Below are 16,276 nucleotides of genomic sequence, written 5' to 3' on the forward strand. Positions count from 1 at the left end.
GTGGCTAAAGGGATCAGGGGGTATGGAGAGAAGGCAGGTACGGGATACTGAGTTGGATGATCAGCCAAAAACTCAGCGGGTGCAGCAGCATCTATGGAGCGAAGGAAATAGGCAACGTTTCGGGTCGAAACCCGAAGGGTTTCGACCCGAAACGTTGCCTATTTCCTTTGGGTTTCGGCCCTATTTGAAGCCAGTTGAGGCCACAGTTCATTGGCTATATTTAAGAGGGAGTTAGATGTGGCCCTTGTGGCTAAAGGGATCAGGGGGTATGGAGAGAAGGCAGGAACAGGATACTGAGTTGGATGATCAGCCATGAATGGCGGTGCAGGCTCGAAGGGCCGAATGGCCTCTACTCCTGCACCTAATTTCTATGTTTCTATGATGTCCTCCCTCTCAAAGAGTTGAACATTCTCCACTCGATGCTGTGGTCCAGGCACAAGACTCAAGACAGACTTAATTACAAAACAATATCCTTTTAATATTTCCCTTCCCCCCCCCCCCCCCACCGAGGCAAATATATTGTATTTTAATGTGCCACTTTATATTTAAGTAAAAAGATTTCTTTGGAAATTGAATATAAGTAAGAAAAATCCTGGTCCGAGTTTGTTTGGTGCAGTCAGTTAATCCTCATCATCATCGTTGTCTTTGAAGAGCCCCAGTCTCTGGAAACACTGGGCAATATTGGCCAAGAAGAAGCTGGTGGTGATGGCAGTGATGGATACACACACTCCGGAGAAGAAGATGATCAGGTAGTCCGTCAACGTTAAATTATACTCGCACTCGTTGAAGCTGTTCTCAGATAGCTCGTTGAGAGTGATCTTCCTCCGATCCTGGGGCAGGGAGCACTGGATGGCATCAAAGCCTGCGGGGAAAGCGAGGCAAGTTACAGAAGCAGGGAAACATAGACAATAGGTGCAGGAGTAGAGGCCATTCGGCCCTTCGTGCCAGCACCGCGATTCGATATGATCAGGGAATGGAGGGTTATGGTATGAGTGCAGGCAGGTGGGACTAAGGGGAAAAAAAGTTGTTCGGCACATAGAAACATAGAAACATAGACATTAGGTGCAGGAGTAGGCCATTTGGCCCTTCGAGCCTGCACCGCCATTCAATATGATCATGGCTGATCATCCCTCAGTATCCCGTACCTGCCTTCTCTCCATACCCCCTGATCTCCTTAGCCACAAGGGTCACATCTAACTCCCTCTTAAATATAGCAAATATAGATTTGCTATACTTGTAGGGCCGAGATGGACTGTTTCCGTGCTGTAATTGTTATATGTTTATATGGTTATTGTATGGCTGATCATCCAACTCAGTCCCTGCCTTCTCTCCATACCCCCTGATCCCCTTAGCCACAAGGGCCACATCTAACTCCCTCTTAAATATAGCCAATTAACTGTGGCCTCAACTGGCTTCAAATAGGGCCAAAACCCAAAGGAAATAGGCAACGTTTCGGGTCGAAACCCTTCGGGTTTCGGGACGAAACGTTGCCTATTTCCTTCGCTCCATAGATGCTGCTGCACCCGCTGAGTTTTTGGCTAATCATCCAACTCAGTATCTTGTACCTGCCTTCTCTCCATACCCCCTGATCCCTTTAGCCAGAGATTAGTTTTGGTCTCCTAATCTGAGGAAAGACATTCTTGCCATAGAGGGAGTACAGAGAAGGTTCACCAGACTGATTCCTGGGATGTCAGGACTTTCATATGAAGAAAGACTGGATAGACTCGGCTTGTACTCGCTAGAATTTAGAAGATTGAGGGGGGATCTTATAGAAACTTACAAAATTCTTAAGGGGTTGGACAGGCTAGATGCAGGAAGATTGTTCCCGATGTTGGGGAAGTCCAGAACTAAGGGTCACAGTTTAAGGATAAGAGGGAAATCCTTTAGGACCGAGATGAGGAAAACATTTTTCACACAGAGAGTGGTGAATCTCTGGAATTCTCTGCCACAGAAAGTAGTTGAGACCACAGTTAATTGGCTATATTTAAGAGAGAGTTAGATGTGGCCCTTCTGGCTAAAGGGACCAGGGGGTATGGAGAGAAGGCAGGGATGGGATACCGAGTTGGATGATCAGCCATGATCATATCGAATGGCGGTGCAGGCTCGAAGGGATGAATGGCCTCTACTCCTGCACCTATTTTCTATGTTTCTACGTTACAAGGGCCACATCTAACTGTTTCTTATGTTGCAGAGTGTAAATGGCCACTCGGTCAGTGAACGTGGACCTGCAGATGTGTTGGTTGAGTCGACTGCCATTGTATTCCAACACAAATTCTTGCTATTGAGGGAGTCCAGCGTAGGTTCACCAGGTTAATTCCCGGGATGGCGGGACTGTCATATGCTGAGAGAATGGAGCCAGCTGGGTTTGTACTCTCTGGAGTTTAGAAGGATGAGAGGAGATCTCATTGAAACATATAAGATTGTTAAGGGCTTGGACACGCTAGAGGCAGGAAGCATGTTCCCGATGTTGGGGGAGTCCAGAACCAGGGGCCACACACAGTTTAAGAATAAGGGGTAAGCCATTTAGAACGGAGACGAGGAAACACTTTTTCTCACAGAGAGTGGCGAGTCTGTGGAATTCTCTGCCTCAGAGGGCGGTGGAGGCAGGTTCTCTGGATGCTTTAAAGGGAGAGCTGGATAGGGCTCTTAAAAATAGCGGAGTCAGGGGATATGGGGAGAAGGCAGGAACGGGGTAGTGATTGGGGATGATCAGCCATGATCACATTGAATGGCGGTGCTGGCACGAAGGGCCGAATGGCCTACTCCTGCACCTATTGTCTATTGTCAAAGACGGGGCTGAGGACAATCTCATGCATGGAAAATAAGCCAGGACTTTGTCCGTGTCAGTAAATGCTTCAGGCACTTGTAGAGTGGAAACTGCAAGATTATTGGTGATGATTAACTCCGCCACCTGCTCTTATACCGTTGTGAGTGAACTGTCAACACTGGCTCAGTTTGCAATGATTAGTTAATGGACAATGTGCCTGACGAAGGGTCTCCACTTGAAACCTCACCCATTCCTTCTCCCCAGCGATGCCGCCTGCATTTTGTGTCTGTGACGGACATGGCACTTGTAAACCCAGAGCAGGAATTTTTTAACCCCTGAGCTCCACATGCCCACCTTACACCCTCATAATATGTGTGACCAAACCCAATAAAAGAGGAATATTGAATGGCAGTGCGGGCTCAAAGGGCCGAATGGCCTACTCCTGCACCTATTTTCTGGTTTGATGTTTCTATGACTGCATGTATTGGGCCAGAATTGAGCCATTCGGCCCATCAAGTCTAGTCCGCTATTCAATCATGGCTGATCTATCTCTCCCTCTCAACCCCATTCTCCTGCCTTCTCCCTTAACCTCTAACACCCGTACTAATCAAGAATCTATCAATCTCCATCAACTGTCTCCCCAGCCGTCTGTGGTAGTAAATTCCACAGATTCACCACCCTCTGACTAAAGAAATTCCTCCTCATCTCCTTTCTAAAGGTACGTCCTTTAATTCTGTGACTGCGCCCTCTAGTCCTAGACTCTCCCACTTGTCTATCTTCAAGCTGGAACACATTTCCCACTCAGACCATCTAGCTCTATTTTCACTCACATTTAAAGTGAGGTTTCCCGGTGCAATTGCCCAGAGGTTCTCACGGGTTATGTGGCTACGTGTAAATTTGTAAATTCTCCCGAGTGTGTCGGATAATGTTAGTGTACGGGGAACGCCGGTACGTGTAAACCTGGGGAAAACCCTCGGGCAGGTCACGGGGAGAACGTACAAACTCCGTACAGACAGCACCCGTAGTCAGAATGGAACCCGGGTCTCTGGCGCTGTGAGGCAGCAGCTCTACCCGCTGCCACAGCGTGTCGACAGCTTTTCACTCATCAGTCCTGTTATCTCATTATGTAGCGGAGGCAATCTTTGTTGAAGTCAAACATTCGCCGGCTGACGGCTGGCATGAAATCAGTGGGTCTTTGTGTTTTGTGATATTGGTTGTCAACATGAGGGATGTATATTGGGACGTGTCCCCTCATGGCCTGCCTTCGTTTGCACAGCTTCATCAAGTGCGAAAACAACCCTGTCATTTATCTCTTTGTGGAGAACCTTGTCGGGCTGCTCTGTATGTGTGTGTTGCCCTTCAGGCTGTTTCCATCATATTAATTGACCATCAGTTCACTCATCCAATCCATTAACCTTTCACTGTACTAACACGTTGCTCACTGCCATCTGTGGCGTAGACAAGACAGATATCTCCTCTCAACCCTCGCTCAATTGGTTTTGTAGAGATATAGAAATGAGTGGGTTAAACTATGATGAGCGTTTGTCGGCACTGGGCCTGCACTCGCTGGAGTTTAGAAGAATGAGGGGGGACCTCATTGAAACGTACAGAATAGTGAAAGGCCTGGATGTGGAGAGGATGTTTCCACTAGTGGGAGAATCTAGGACCAGAGGTCACAGCATCGGAATCAAAGGACGTTCATTTAAGAAGGAGATGAGGTGGAATTTCTTTAGTCAGAGGGTGGTGAATCTGTGGGATTCTTTGCCACAGAAGGCAGTGGAGGCCACAAGTCAGTGGATATTTTGAAGGAAGAGATAGATGGATTCTTGATTAGTGCGGGTGTCAGGGGTTGTGGGGAGAAGGCAGGAGAATGGGGAGAGATGGATCAGCCATGATTAAAATGGCGGAGTAGACTTGATGGGCCGAATGGCCTAATTCTACCCCTGTTACATGACATATTCCACTCTTCACTCAATTTCTACTTTATAATGAACGCAGGAAATGCTGGACAAGGTATGTAGCATCCGTGGAACCAGACTGATGCCTGGGATGTCAGGACTTTCATATGAAGAAAGACTGGATAGACTTGGTTTATACTCGCTAGAATTTAGAAGATTGAGGGTGTATCTTATAGAAACTTACAAAATTCTTAAGGGGTTGGACAGGCTAGATGCAGGAAGATTGTTCCCGATGTTGGGGGAAGTCCAGAACAAGGGGTCACAGTTTAAGGATAAGAGGGAAATCTTTTAGGACCGAGATGAGGAAAACATTTTTTACACAGAGAGTGGTGAATCTGTGGAATTCTCTGCCACAGAAGGTAGTTGAGGCCATTTCATTGGCTATATTTAAGAGGGAGTTAGATGTGGCCCTTGTGGCTAAAGGGATCAGGGGGTATGAAGAGAAGGCAGGTACGGGATACTGAGTTGGATGATCAGCCATGATCACATTGAATGGCGGTGCAGGCTCGAAGGGCCGAATGGCCTCTACTCCTGCACCTATTTTCTATGTTTCTATCTGTGCAGAAAAGGCAACGGTGATGATTCTGGTCAAGACTCTTCATCAGATGTGACTGAAGAAGGGTCTCGACCCGAAACGTCACCTATTCCTTGTTCTCCAATGATGCTGCCTGACCCGCTGAATTACTCCAGCACTTGGATGTGTGTCTTTGGTGTCAAGCAGTTCCTTCTTACACAAGAGGTTTTTAAAATGATGAGAGGGATAGACAGAGTTGACGTGGACCAGCTTTTCCCATTGAGAGTAGGGAAGATTCAAACAAGAGGACATGACTTCGGAATTAAGGGAAAGAAGTTTAGGGGTAACATGAGGGGGAACTTCTTTACTCAGAGAGTGGTGGCTGTGTGGAATGAGCTTCCAGTGGAAGTGGTGGAGGCAGGTTCGATTTTATCATTTAAAAATAAATTGGATAGGCATATGGACGGGAAAGGAATGGAGGGTTATGGTCTGAGCGCAGGTGGATGGGAGGAGGGGAGAATAAGGGTTCGACACGGACTAGAAGGGCCGAGATGGCCTGTTTCCGTGCTGTAATTGTTATGTGGTTATATGGATTTTATAAGAGAGAGATAATACAAGCTGGTCTTCAGAGGCAGAGAAGGTGTGGGACTGATCAGTAGATCAAAGGCGACATCTCTGATGGGTTAGAGCAGTGGAGGTTGGAAATAGAGCTTGCATCTTTATCTGTGCTATGTGTCATTAATAGCAGGGCTGCAAGCACGCTTTTATGAATTTAACTTCAAAGGTGCTACCTTTTCGCTATTCACACCAAAGAGTTGAACAATCTCCACTATAGGAAATAGGTAACGTTTCGGGCTGAAACCCTTTCGGGTTTCGGCCCGAAACGTTGCCTATTTCCTTAGCTCCACATAGATGCTGCTGCACCCGCTGAGTTTCTCCAGCACTTTTGTCTACCTTCGATATTCCAGCATCTGCAGTTCCTTCTTAAACAACCCCTGTTTTGTTCTGTGTAGGAAGGAAACTTAAACATGGACAATAGGTGCAGGAGTAGAGGCCGTTCGGCCCTTCGAACCTGCACCGCCATTCGATATGATCATGGCTGATCATCCAACTCCGTATCCCGTACCTGCCTTCTCTCCATACCCCCTGATCCCTTTAGCCACAAGAGCCACATCGAACTCCCTCTTAAATATAGCCAATGAACTGTAGCCGCAACTACCTCTGTGGCAGAGAATTCCACAGATTCACCACTCTCTGTGTGAAAAATGTTTTCCTCATAGAAACATAGAAAATAGGTGCAGGAGTAGGCCATTCGGCCCTTTGAGCCTGCACCGCCATTCAATGTGATCATGGCTGATTCTCATCTCGGTCCTAAAAGATTTCCCCCTTATCCTTAAACTGTGACCCCTTGTTCTGGACTTCCCCAACATCGGGAACAATCTTCCTGTATCTAGCCTGTCCAACCCCTTAAGAATTTTGTAAGTTCCTGTAAGATCCCCCCCCTCAACCTAGCGAGTACAAGCTCCAATAGGAACTGCAGGTGCTGGTTTCAACCAAAGATCGACACAAAAAACTCAGCGGGACGGGCAGCATCTCTGGAGAGAAGGAACGGGTGACATTTCGGGTCACCAGCTTGAAGAAACGTTGCCTATTTCCTTCGTTCCATAGATGCTGCTGCACCCGCTGAGTTTCTCCAGCACTTTTGTCTACCCTGGATAAAAGGCTCTCTTCCTCTCATGATTTTATACGCCTCTATAAGATCACCCCTCATCCTCCTGCGCTTCAAGAAACAGAGTCCTAGCCTGCTCAACCTCTCCCTATAGCTCAGACCCTCGAGTCCTGTAAACATCTTTGTAAATTCCTGCACGGGCAACATCTCTCCTCTAGCATAACTTGCCGGAGATCAGCACAGTCACTGGGGAAACTCTGCAAACTTCACACAAGGTCAGAATCGAGCCCTGAGGCAGCAGCTGAAGGATTACGGCTTTCAAAAGACATTTGGACGGGAACAGGGATATCAAAGGTACAGAGGAATATGGGCCCAATGTAAGTCAATGATTCTCACGCAGAAGGCCAGGCTGAATGACTTCAATAGCAGTCCAGTCACTGCCAGCAATTTAGAACATTGAATCCCAACATTGTCCAGTTCAAGGGAATTTGTTGTGGGGCGGCACGGTGGCGCAGCGGTAGAGTTGCTGCTTCACAGCGCCAGAGACCCGGGTTCGATCCTGACTGTGGGCGCTGCCTCTACGGAGTTTGTACGTGCGACCTGCGTGGGTTTTCTCCAGGTGCTCCGGTTTCCTCCCACACTCCTAAAAGCCTACAGGTGTGTAGGTTAATTGGCTTTGGTAGTTATAAAATTGTCCCTGGTGTGTGTGGGATAGTGTACGTGTGCGGGGATCGCTGGTGGGCGAGGACTCGGTGGGCCCAAGGGCCTGATGCCGCGCTGTATCTCTAAACTAAACTAAACTATAGACTAGCATGTTCCAAAACGTTGGTTTGTGAAGGGGTGAGAGAGAACCTAATAATCAGAAACTTTCCCAGATCCCATTCACCAGTTTCACATCCATTCGTAATAAATACATTTCCTCTCTGATTATCTCCAATTCTCTCGTGTGGTGGCTCTATCATTGACACACGCACGTCTTGTGTCTGTCTGTCTGTCTGTCTGTCTGTCTGTCTGTCTGTCTGTCTGTCTGTCTGTCTGTCTGTGGGGCCACACACACTCATCCAGCAGTCAGTCAATCAATCAGTCATGCCACCTCCAACCCACTCCAACATTCAGCACCAACATCCTCCTGGTGGGTAGGGAGGTTAGCGGGTGCTTTACAAAGCCTGGGTGGGGGGTGGCAGGAGAGTCTGGGTGTGGCTGGATAGATGGGATCTCTCTTCCCCCCCCCCCCCCCCCCCCCCCCCCCTCTCTCTCCCCCTCTCTGTGGCCTGATGCCGGGAGGATTCTCCACACAGGGCCAGCAGGCACGACCGTCATTCAGACCCGGACAATGTCCTCAAGATGAAATATTAGCCTCTGGTACCAGAAGATTAATGAAGTTGTGATTTAGAGTTGAAGCCTCGGAGGTCGACAACATATTAGTCTCCTCATTATTGCTGATACCCGGAGTCCCCAGCTCAGATAGTGCAGGCCACACGCAGCACATGTAAACGTGTGCATATGTCCGCACACACACACGTACACACACACACACACACACACACACACACACACGTACACACACACACGTACACACACACACACACACACACACACACACACACACACACACACACACACACACACACACACGTGCATACACACACACACACACACACACACACACACACGCACATGTACACACACATACACACATGCACACGTACACACACACACACACACACACACGCACACACGTACACACACGCACACACACGCGCACACACACACACACACGCACAGAAACAGACACACACACACACGCACGCACGTACACACACACACACACGGAAAGGGAATTGCTAATAACTTTCCTAATAAAGTCTTCCATCATCATTTCTTGGTCAGGGATGTCAGTGTGAAATACTTGACATCATCATCTGTTAGTTGCCAGTCCCTGCATTCACCAACCTGGCCCGAATGTACAGGAAGGAACTGCAGATGCTGGTTTACACTGAAGATAGTCACAAAGTGCTGGAATAACTCAGTGGGACAGGCGGCATCTCTGGAGAGAAGGAATGGGTGACGTTTCGGGTCGAGGGAACTTCTTCAGACTGAGAGTGTACGTCAATGTTAACCTGCGTCTGTCCCTCTCCTCAGCATGTTGTTGCTCCGTTTGGGGTTGTGTGGGGGGCCGTGTACAGAGTTTACCCCCCCCCCCCCCCAACCCCACAGTAGGGGAGTAGGCCATTCGGCCCTTCGAGCCAGCACCGCCATTCAATGTGATCATGGCTGATCATCCCCAATCAGTACCCCGTTCCTGCCTTCTCCCCATATCCCCTGACTCCGCTATCTTTAAGAGCCCATCTAGCTCTCTCTTGAAAGCATCCAGAGAACCTACCTCCACCGCCCTCTGAGGCAGAGAATTCCACAGACTCACCCCTCTCTGTGAGAAATTTCACAGACTCACCCCTCTCCGTGAGAAATTTCACAGACTCACCCCTCTCTGTGAGAAATTCCACACTCACCGCTCTCTGTGAGAAATTCCACAGACACCGCTCTCTGTGAGAAATTCCACAGACTCACCGCTCTCTGTGAGAAATTCCACAGACTCACCCCTCTCCGTGAGAAATTCCACGGACTCGCCCCTCTCCGTGAGAAATTCCACAGACTCGCCCCTCTCCGTGAGAAATTCCACAGACTCACTGCTCTCTGTGAGAAATTCCACAGACTCACTGCTCTCTGTGAGAAATTCCACAGACACCGCTCTCTGTGAGAAATTCCACACTAACCCCTCTCCGTGAAATATTCCACAGACTCACCCCTCTGTGAGAAATTCCACAGACTCACCGCTCTCCGTGAGAAATTCCACAGACTCACTGCTCTCTGTGAGAAATTCCACAGACTCACCCCTCTCCGTGAGAAATTCCACAGACTCACCCCTTTCTGTTAGTGCAATTGTTGAATGGCTCGAAAGGCCAGATAGAGAACTCCTGATCAGAACACCAACCACTGCACAAGACAAGAAGCAGCAACTCTGATTGATGCAGAGACAATGAGAAGCCTCGTACCTCGTTCCTTCTCCGCTTGCCAGGGCTGCCATGAGAGGAATAGACCGGGTGGACACACAGAGTCTCTTGCCCAGAGGAGGGGAATCGAGAACCAGAGCACAAAGACTCACAGCGAGGTCGGGAAAGATTTAATAGGAACCTGAGGGGCAACTTTTTCACGCAAAGGGTGGTCGGTGTATGGAACGAGCTGCCAGAGGAGGTAGGTGAGACAAACTAGCACAAAGTCTCGACCCGAAACGTCACCTATTCCTTCTCTCCGTAGATGCTGCCTCACCTGCCGAGTTTCTCCAGCATTCCTTGTCTACCTTCGATTTTTCCAACACCTGCAGTTTGTTCTTAAACACTAAGAAACATTTAGACAGGTATATGGATAGGACAGGTTTTGTGGGATGTGGGCCAAATGCAGTCAGGTGGGACTGGCGTAGATGGGACATGTTGGTCGGTGTGGGCAAGTTGGGCCGAAGGATATGTTTCTACACTGAAAGACTATAACATTTACAGAGGCTCCCATATTCCCCTTTATTTAAGTATATTACAGCTGCTGATCAGATTCATCTGCTCCCTGTCTCTGAAGATGCCTGGAAAACCGATTAGCACTAACCTATGGGGTTAGATTGTCACTAACATTTAGTTTAGAAATACAGCGTGGAAAAAGGGCGCTCTGCGTCGACCAGCGATCTTCCCCGCACACTAACACGATCAAACACACACTAGGGCCAATTTACAAATGTACCAAGCCAATTCATCTACAATCCTGTATGTCTTTGTAGTGTGGGAGGAAACCGGAGCACCCGGAGAAAACCCACGCAGGTCACGGGGAGAGAGAACGTGCAAACTCCGTACAGACAGAACCCGAGGTCGGGATGGAACCCGGGGTCTGTGAGGCAGCAACTCTACCGCTGTGTGGGGAGATGGAACTGACCTGTGGGGAGAATATCAACATTGTCCTTCAGCCAGAGGAAGAGATTAGCAAAGGTACAATTGCAGAGCCAGGGGTTGCCCTCGAGCCTCAGGGTGCGGAGAGATGGCAAGGAGCTGAGGGTGGTGACGCTCAGGGTCTCCAGTGCGTTGTCGTTCAGCTCCAGAACCTGGAGAACGTTCAGGCTGTGGAAAGCCTCCTTGTCCACCTCCTCCAGCTTCGGATTGTTCCCCAGTCGAAGCATGATCAGCCGGCGTGCCGAGCTGAAGGCTCCGGAGCTCAGCCGGGAGAAGTTGTTGTACCTGAGATCCAGGTAGATCAGTCTGGTGGTGCTGAAGGTCCCTTTGCTGATGGTAGACAGGGAGTTGTTGCTGAGATCCAGGTAGACCAGGTCTCCGTAGTACATGAAGAAATCGGCTGGTATCTCCTGGATCTGGTTGTTGCTCATCAGGATCTTCCTGACGACCAGAGGGAAGATGCCGGAGGGGACTTGGAGGAGCCCCAGGTCCTGACAGTCAATGGTGTGAGAATCCTTGCAGGAGCACCCGTCTGGGCAGCTTGACCCGGTGGGGAGAAGGGAGAGGAGCAGAGGCAGTAGGCAGAGGAGGGAGCATGAGAGCATGGCAGGTGAGTCTGCAACCGTGGCTGAGGCATGCTGAGCAAAGGCAGAGACTGAACAGCTGTGCATGGCGTACGTGAGATTGGATAGCAGTGCCTAGCTCAAATAGCACTAGCGGAGGGGAGGAGGGAGAGAGGGAGCAGCCACTGGCCGGCAGCAGAAATAAAACCAGCAAATCCAATGGATCTTTCCATTCCCCGGAGACAAGAGCAAATTAGCAAAATCCTATGTCCAGTGTTATTAATAGAATTGTAACAATTCACAATCGACCGACCAACATGATTAATGTGTGTGATAATTCCTGGAATATTTTGCTTTGTGTTAAGCCCTTCATAACTAATATTCATTAACTCCAGCATGATGTTATAAGCAAAGACTTTTATTCGTTTAAACCCTTTCCCAATCGCAATGAGCCACACGGGTTAAGAAGTAATTTCAATGTTGCCACAAGGAACTGCAGAGGCTGGAATCTCAAGCAAAGTGCTGGAGGAACTCGGCGGGTCAGGCAGCAGCTGTGCAGGGATTGGACAGACTTGACTGATGAAGAGTCCTTCTGACCTGAAATGTCACCTGTCCATTCCCCCCTCAGATGCTGCCTGGCCCGCTGAGTACATCCAACACCCGCTGAAAGACTTTTAAAGTGTTCACAGTGAAAGGCTGTTGTTGTAGGCTAGCCAGTCAGTGGAAAGACAATACATGATTACAATCGAGCTGTCCACAGTGTACAGATACATGATAAGGGAATATCTATATAACTAAAAGTCCCATCTTGATCACTTCCTGTCTGCTGTGTATATTGAATTTAGAAAAAAACGCTACCCTATATTGCCATGATTTTTGGCCATCTTACTCGCAGTCCTCCTCTGCTGAGGCAGCCCCGAGGGTTTTTTCCGATCGATGAAAAATAAAAAAGTTATGAGTGTTTAAAAAAAATCTTGAGATCAGCTGATTGGTCCTCTCGCATGTCAATCACCATGATGAAGGTAACACCCCTCCCGGGGAGGGGATGGGGGGGCAGGACAATAAAACCCCGGATGCCTGGACGTGAGTCAATCACTCTGGACGATAGCGAGGGAGAGGCCACAACTGTCATTCTAAGCTGTGAATCAACTGAACTGTGAGCCTGCGATGTACTTGCAATAAATGATTTGTTAGCCCTTAATGACAATGCAATGAGTTGTTTGGCAATTTGGTGGCCTGCACTCTGCTTGAAATGTGGACCCGGAGTGGGGAACCACTGGGGATTAATAGACAATAGACAATAGGTGCAGGAGTAGGCCATTCGGCCCTTCGAGCCAGCACCGCCAATCAATATGATCATGGCTGATCATCCAAAATCAGTACCCCATTCCTGCTTTCTCCCCATATCCCTTGATTCCATTAGCCCTTAGAGCTAAATCTAACTCTCTCTTGAAAATATCCAGTGAATTGGCCTCCACTGCCTTCTGTGGCAGAGATTTCCACAGATTCACAACTCTCTGGGTGAAAAGGTTTTTCCTCATCTCAGTCCTAAATGGCCGAGCCCTTATTCGTAAACTGTGTGTGACCTCTGGTTCTGGACTCCCCCAACATGGGGAACATTATTCCTGCATCTAGCCTGTCCAACTCTTTAAGAATTGCATATGTTTCTATAAGATGCCCTCTCATCCTTCTGAATGCCAGTGACTAGATCAGCCATGATTGAATGGAGGAGTAGACTTGATGGGCCGAATGGCCTAGTTCTTCTCCTAGGACTTATGAAACTAGCAGGCTTGCTCACAATTCTGTGGTGGTCTTTGGAACAATGACACACAGGCCTCTTCCAGGTAGTTGCTTGCTCCTTCTTTGAAAAGCTTCGAAGATCACACTTCCCCCCCCATCTCGACTTGCTTTTCTGCAAGTTTGTGGTTTGCCAGCCAAGAGGTCTACCTTCAGTCGCATACATACATCCTGCATAAATGTCACCATTAATCACACCTTTTCAGTTTGGTCCCACCGCGCGCTTCACCCTGCTCAGCGATAACAGTTTTTATCAGCAGATTTAAAAGATAAGCCGCACATTCGAACCTGCCAGCCTTTCGACACTTATCACTCAATTACAATTAATCCCAAATGTCACCTTTTACTCCCTCATTCAACTTTATTCTTTATCAGAACCACCATAATTGTAACTGAATTAGAATCACCACCACAAACAAAAAACCCTCATTTATAATTTTTAACCATTTGACAAAATTTATATATTTCCTAAAATCAAACTCAGAATTTTCCCGATCGATAGTTCATGAGCTCTAGGAGGAGGATTAGGCCATTCGGCCCCATCAAGTCTACCCCACCATTCAATCATGGCTGATCTATCTCTCCCTCTCAACCCCATTCTCCTGCCTTCTCCCCGTAACCCCTTACACCCGCTCTGGTTAAATGCAAGCACAAATTCCTCCTTATTCCAATCAAGGATTTATATGCTTCCTATACTTTTGCACTGATTATGTCCCAGTTAATATAACGGTCATTGAAATATTCCACTTTTTGAATTTGTCAATTATTAGTTTGCAAACTTGCCCTTCAATCCTCCTTGTTCTGACTGAGACTCCGTTGTAAGATTGCAACACCGAGTGCTGGAGTAACTCAACAGGCCAGGCAGCACCCGTGCAGGCAATAGACAGATGACAGAACCTTCTTCAGACTCCAGCATTTTGAGTTTTAACATGACCTGCTGAGTTACTCCAGCACTCTGTGCTTCACTAAGGATTTCAGCATCTGCAGTTCCTTGTGTCAACAGTATGGTAGCTGTTTATTTGTTCTTTAGTGTAGGATACATTCATCACGCTGTTCTTCAGAAAGGTCTCGACCTGAAACGTCACCCATTCCTTTTGTCCAGAGATGCTGGCTGCCTCGCTGAGTTACTACAGCGCCTTGTGTCTGCCTCTCTCTGCCTCTCTCTGTCTCTCTCTGTCTCTCTCTGTCTCTCTCTCTCTGTCTCTGTCTCTCTGTCTCTGTCTCTCTGTCTCTGTCTCTCTCTCTGCCTCTCTCTCTGCCTCTCCCTCTGCCTCCCCTCTGCCTCCCTCTGCCTCCCTCTGCCTCCCTCTGCCTCCCTCTGCCTCCCTCTGTCTCCCTCTGCCTCCCTCTGTCTCCCTCTGTCTCCCTCTCTGTCTCTCTCTGTGTCTCTCTCTCTGTCTCTCTCTCTCTGTCTCTCTCTCTGCCTCTCTCTCTCTCTCTCTGCTCTCTCTCTCTCTCTCTCTCTCTCTCTCTCTCTCTCTCTCTCTCTCTCTCTCTCTCTCTGCCTCTCTCTCTCTCTCTCTGCCTCTCTCTCTCTCTGCCTCTCTGCCTCTCTGTCTCTCTCTGTCTCTCTCTGCCTCTCTCTGTCTGTCTGTCCGTTTCTCTGTCCCTCTCTCTGTCCCTCTCTCTGTCCCTCTCTCTGTCCCTCTCTCTGTCCCTCTCTCTGTCCCTCTCTCTGTCCCTCTCTCTGTCTGTCCCTCTCTGTCCCCCTCTCTGTCTCTCTCTCTGTCCCCCTCTCTGTCTCCCTCTCTGTCTCCCTCTCTGTCTCCCTCTCTGTCTCCCTCTCTGTCTCCCTCTCTGTCTCCCTCTCTGTCCCTCTCTCTGTCTCTCTCTCTGTCCCTCTCTCTGCCTCTCTCTGCCTCTCTCTGCCTCTCTCTCTGCCTCTGTATTTTGTCTACTCTCTGATCTGCATGCGAATAAGGAATCCCTTTGCACCATGGTGCGTAAAACTACAATCTAATCTAATTTTATCTCATCTAATCTAATCTTCTCGATGCTTTAAAGCAAATTGCCTAAATGCTGAAAAAAGGTTTTAAGAATAACGCAAAAGTCACGGAACTTGCTGACTGGGCTAGAAACCAGCGGTGAACAACAGCGGGCTGAATCTAACTCCACTGCATGTCTTTCAGTGGATGGTCTGCTCCCCTAGTTACAGCCCAGCGAGGATGCCTTAACAATCAGCTTCTTCACACGAGTAGTAGCTCTACTAAATAACCAAATATCTGTAGCCTCCTTTTGCCCAGGTATTTTATTTAATTCACATGTTTAATCGATAATGTTTTATTATTCATGTTTTATGTGTCATTCCTAACTGTCACTGTGTGTCATGTTGTCACTTGCGGGCGGAGCACCAAGGCAAATTCCTTGTATGTGAATACTTGGCCAATAAACGTATTAATTCATTCAATTGCCCCAGTCTGTCCTGCACCAATGCAGCAGAGCTATTAAGTTACATGAATGTGTGAATGAATATTTTAATGTCACAGTGAAGTTCTTTGCCTGGACACCCAAGGTATGCAAATAGTGGCCACTTAGGGGGCATTTACAGAGTTACAAGGTTCCCCTGCACCAGATCCCTCTGTGTTCTCCCCTCTGCCCCCCCCCCCCCCCTCACGATGACCCCCTCTCCCCCCCCCCCCGGGTCCTCCTTTGCTCCTTCCCTCGGCAGCGGCGTGGTCACTTCCACATGTCCACCGCATCGTCCCATCCACTATCGCCGCCTGGCCTTCTCCGGACGCCTCCGTGGCCCCAACCTCAGCCCCAGCCAGGGCTTCCACAGCCCAGGGGCCAGTTGTGGACTCTCCGTGGCCGGCTGGGAGGCGTCTACATCTAATGCAGTCTAGAACAAATCGACTTCAACTCAATTGGCTTTGAAAACGTTATTTGGCTTTGGTGAAATTGCAGATGGCCCCTAATGTATTGGATAATGCTGGTGTACAGGGTGACCACTGGTCAGCGTGGACTCGGTGGGGCACAGGGCCTGTTTTCACGCTGTATTTCTAAAACTAATTGGGCAGCC

At 48.6% G+C, this 16,276-nt stretch overlaps 1 protein-coding gene across 1 annotated transcript; it reads right to left on the reverse strand.

Moving 5' to 3' along the window:
• Window positions 1–545: 545 nt before the first annotated feature.
• Window positions 546–12,424, reverse strand: LOC129711457 (leucine-rich repeat-containing protein 38-like). The gene is made up of 2 exons (XM_055659072.1): window positions 10,884–12,424; window positions 546–862 (listed from the first exon to the last, which is right to left on the reverse strand). The coding sequence occupies exons 1-2, from the start codon at window positions 11,566–11,568 to the stop codon at window positions 621–623; spliced, it is 927 nt and encodes a 308-aa protein (XP_055515047.1). The 5' UTR covers window positions 11,569–12,424; the 3' UTR covers window positions 546–620.
• Between the last annotated feature and the right edge of the window lie 3,852 nt (window positions 12,425–16,276).

Source organism: Leucoraja erinacea, chromosome 30 (genome assembly GCF_028641065.1).
Source record: "Leucoraja erinacea ecotype New England chromosome 30, Leri_hhj_1, whole genome shotgun sequence".
In the NCBI taxonomy this organism is placed as follows: Eukaryota; Metazoa; Chordata; class Chondrichthyes; order Rajiformes; family Rajidae; genus Leucoraja; species Leucoraja erinaceus.

Coding starts and splice junctions, on each gene's coding strand:
- LOC129711457 (XM_055659072.1), bottom strand. CDS start 11,568: ATGCACAGCTGTTCAGTCTCTGCCTTTGCTCAGCATGCCTCAGCCACG. Junction 863..10,883: donor TGTTGATATTCTCCCCACAG/GTCAGTTCCATC, acceptor CTTTCCCCGCAG/GCTTTGATGCCATCCAGTGC.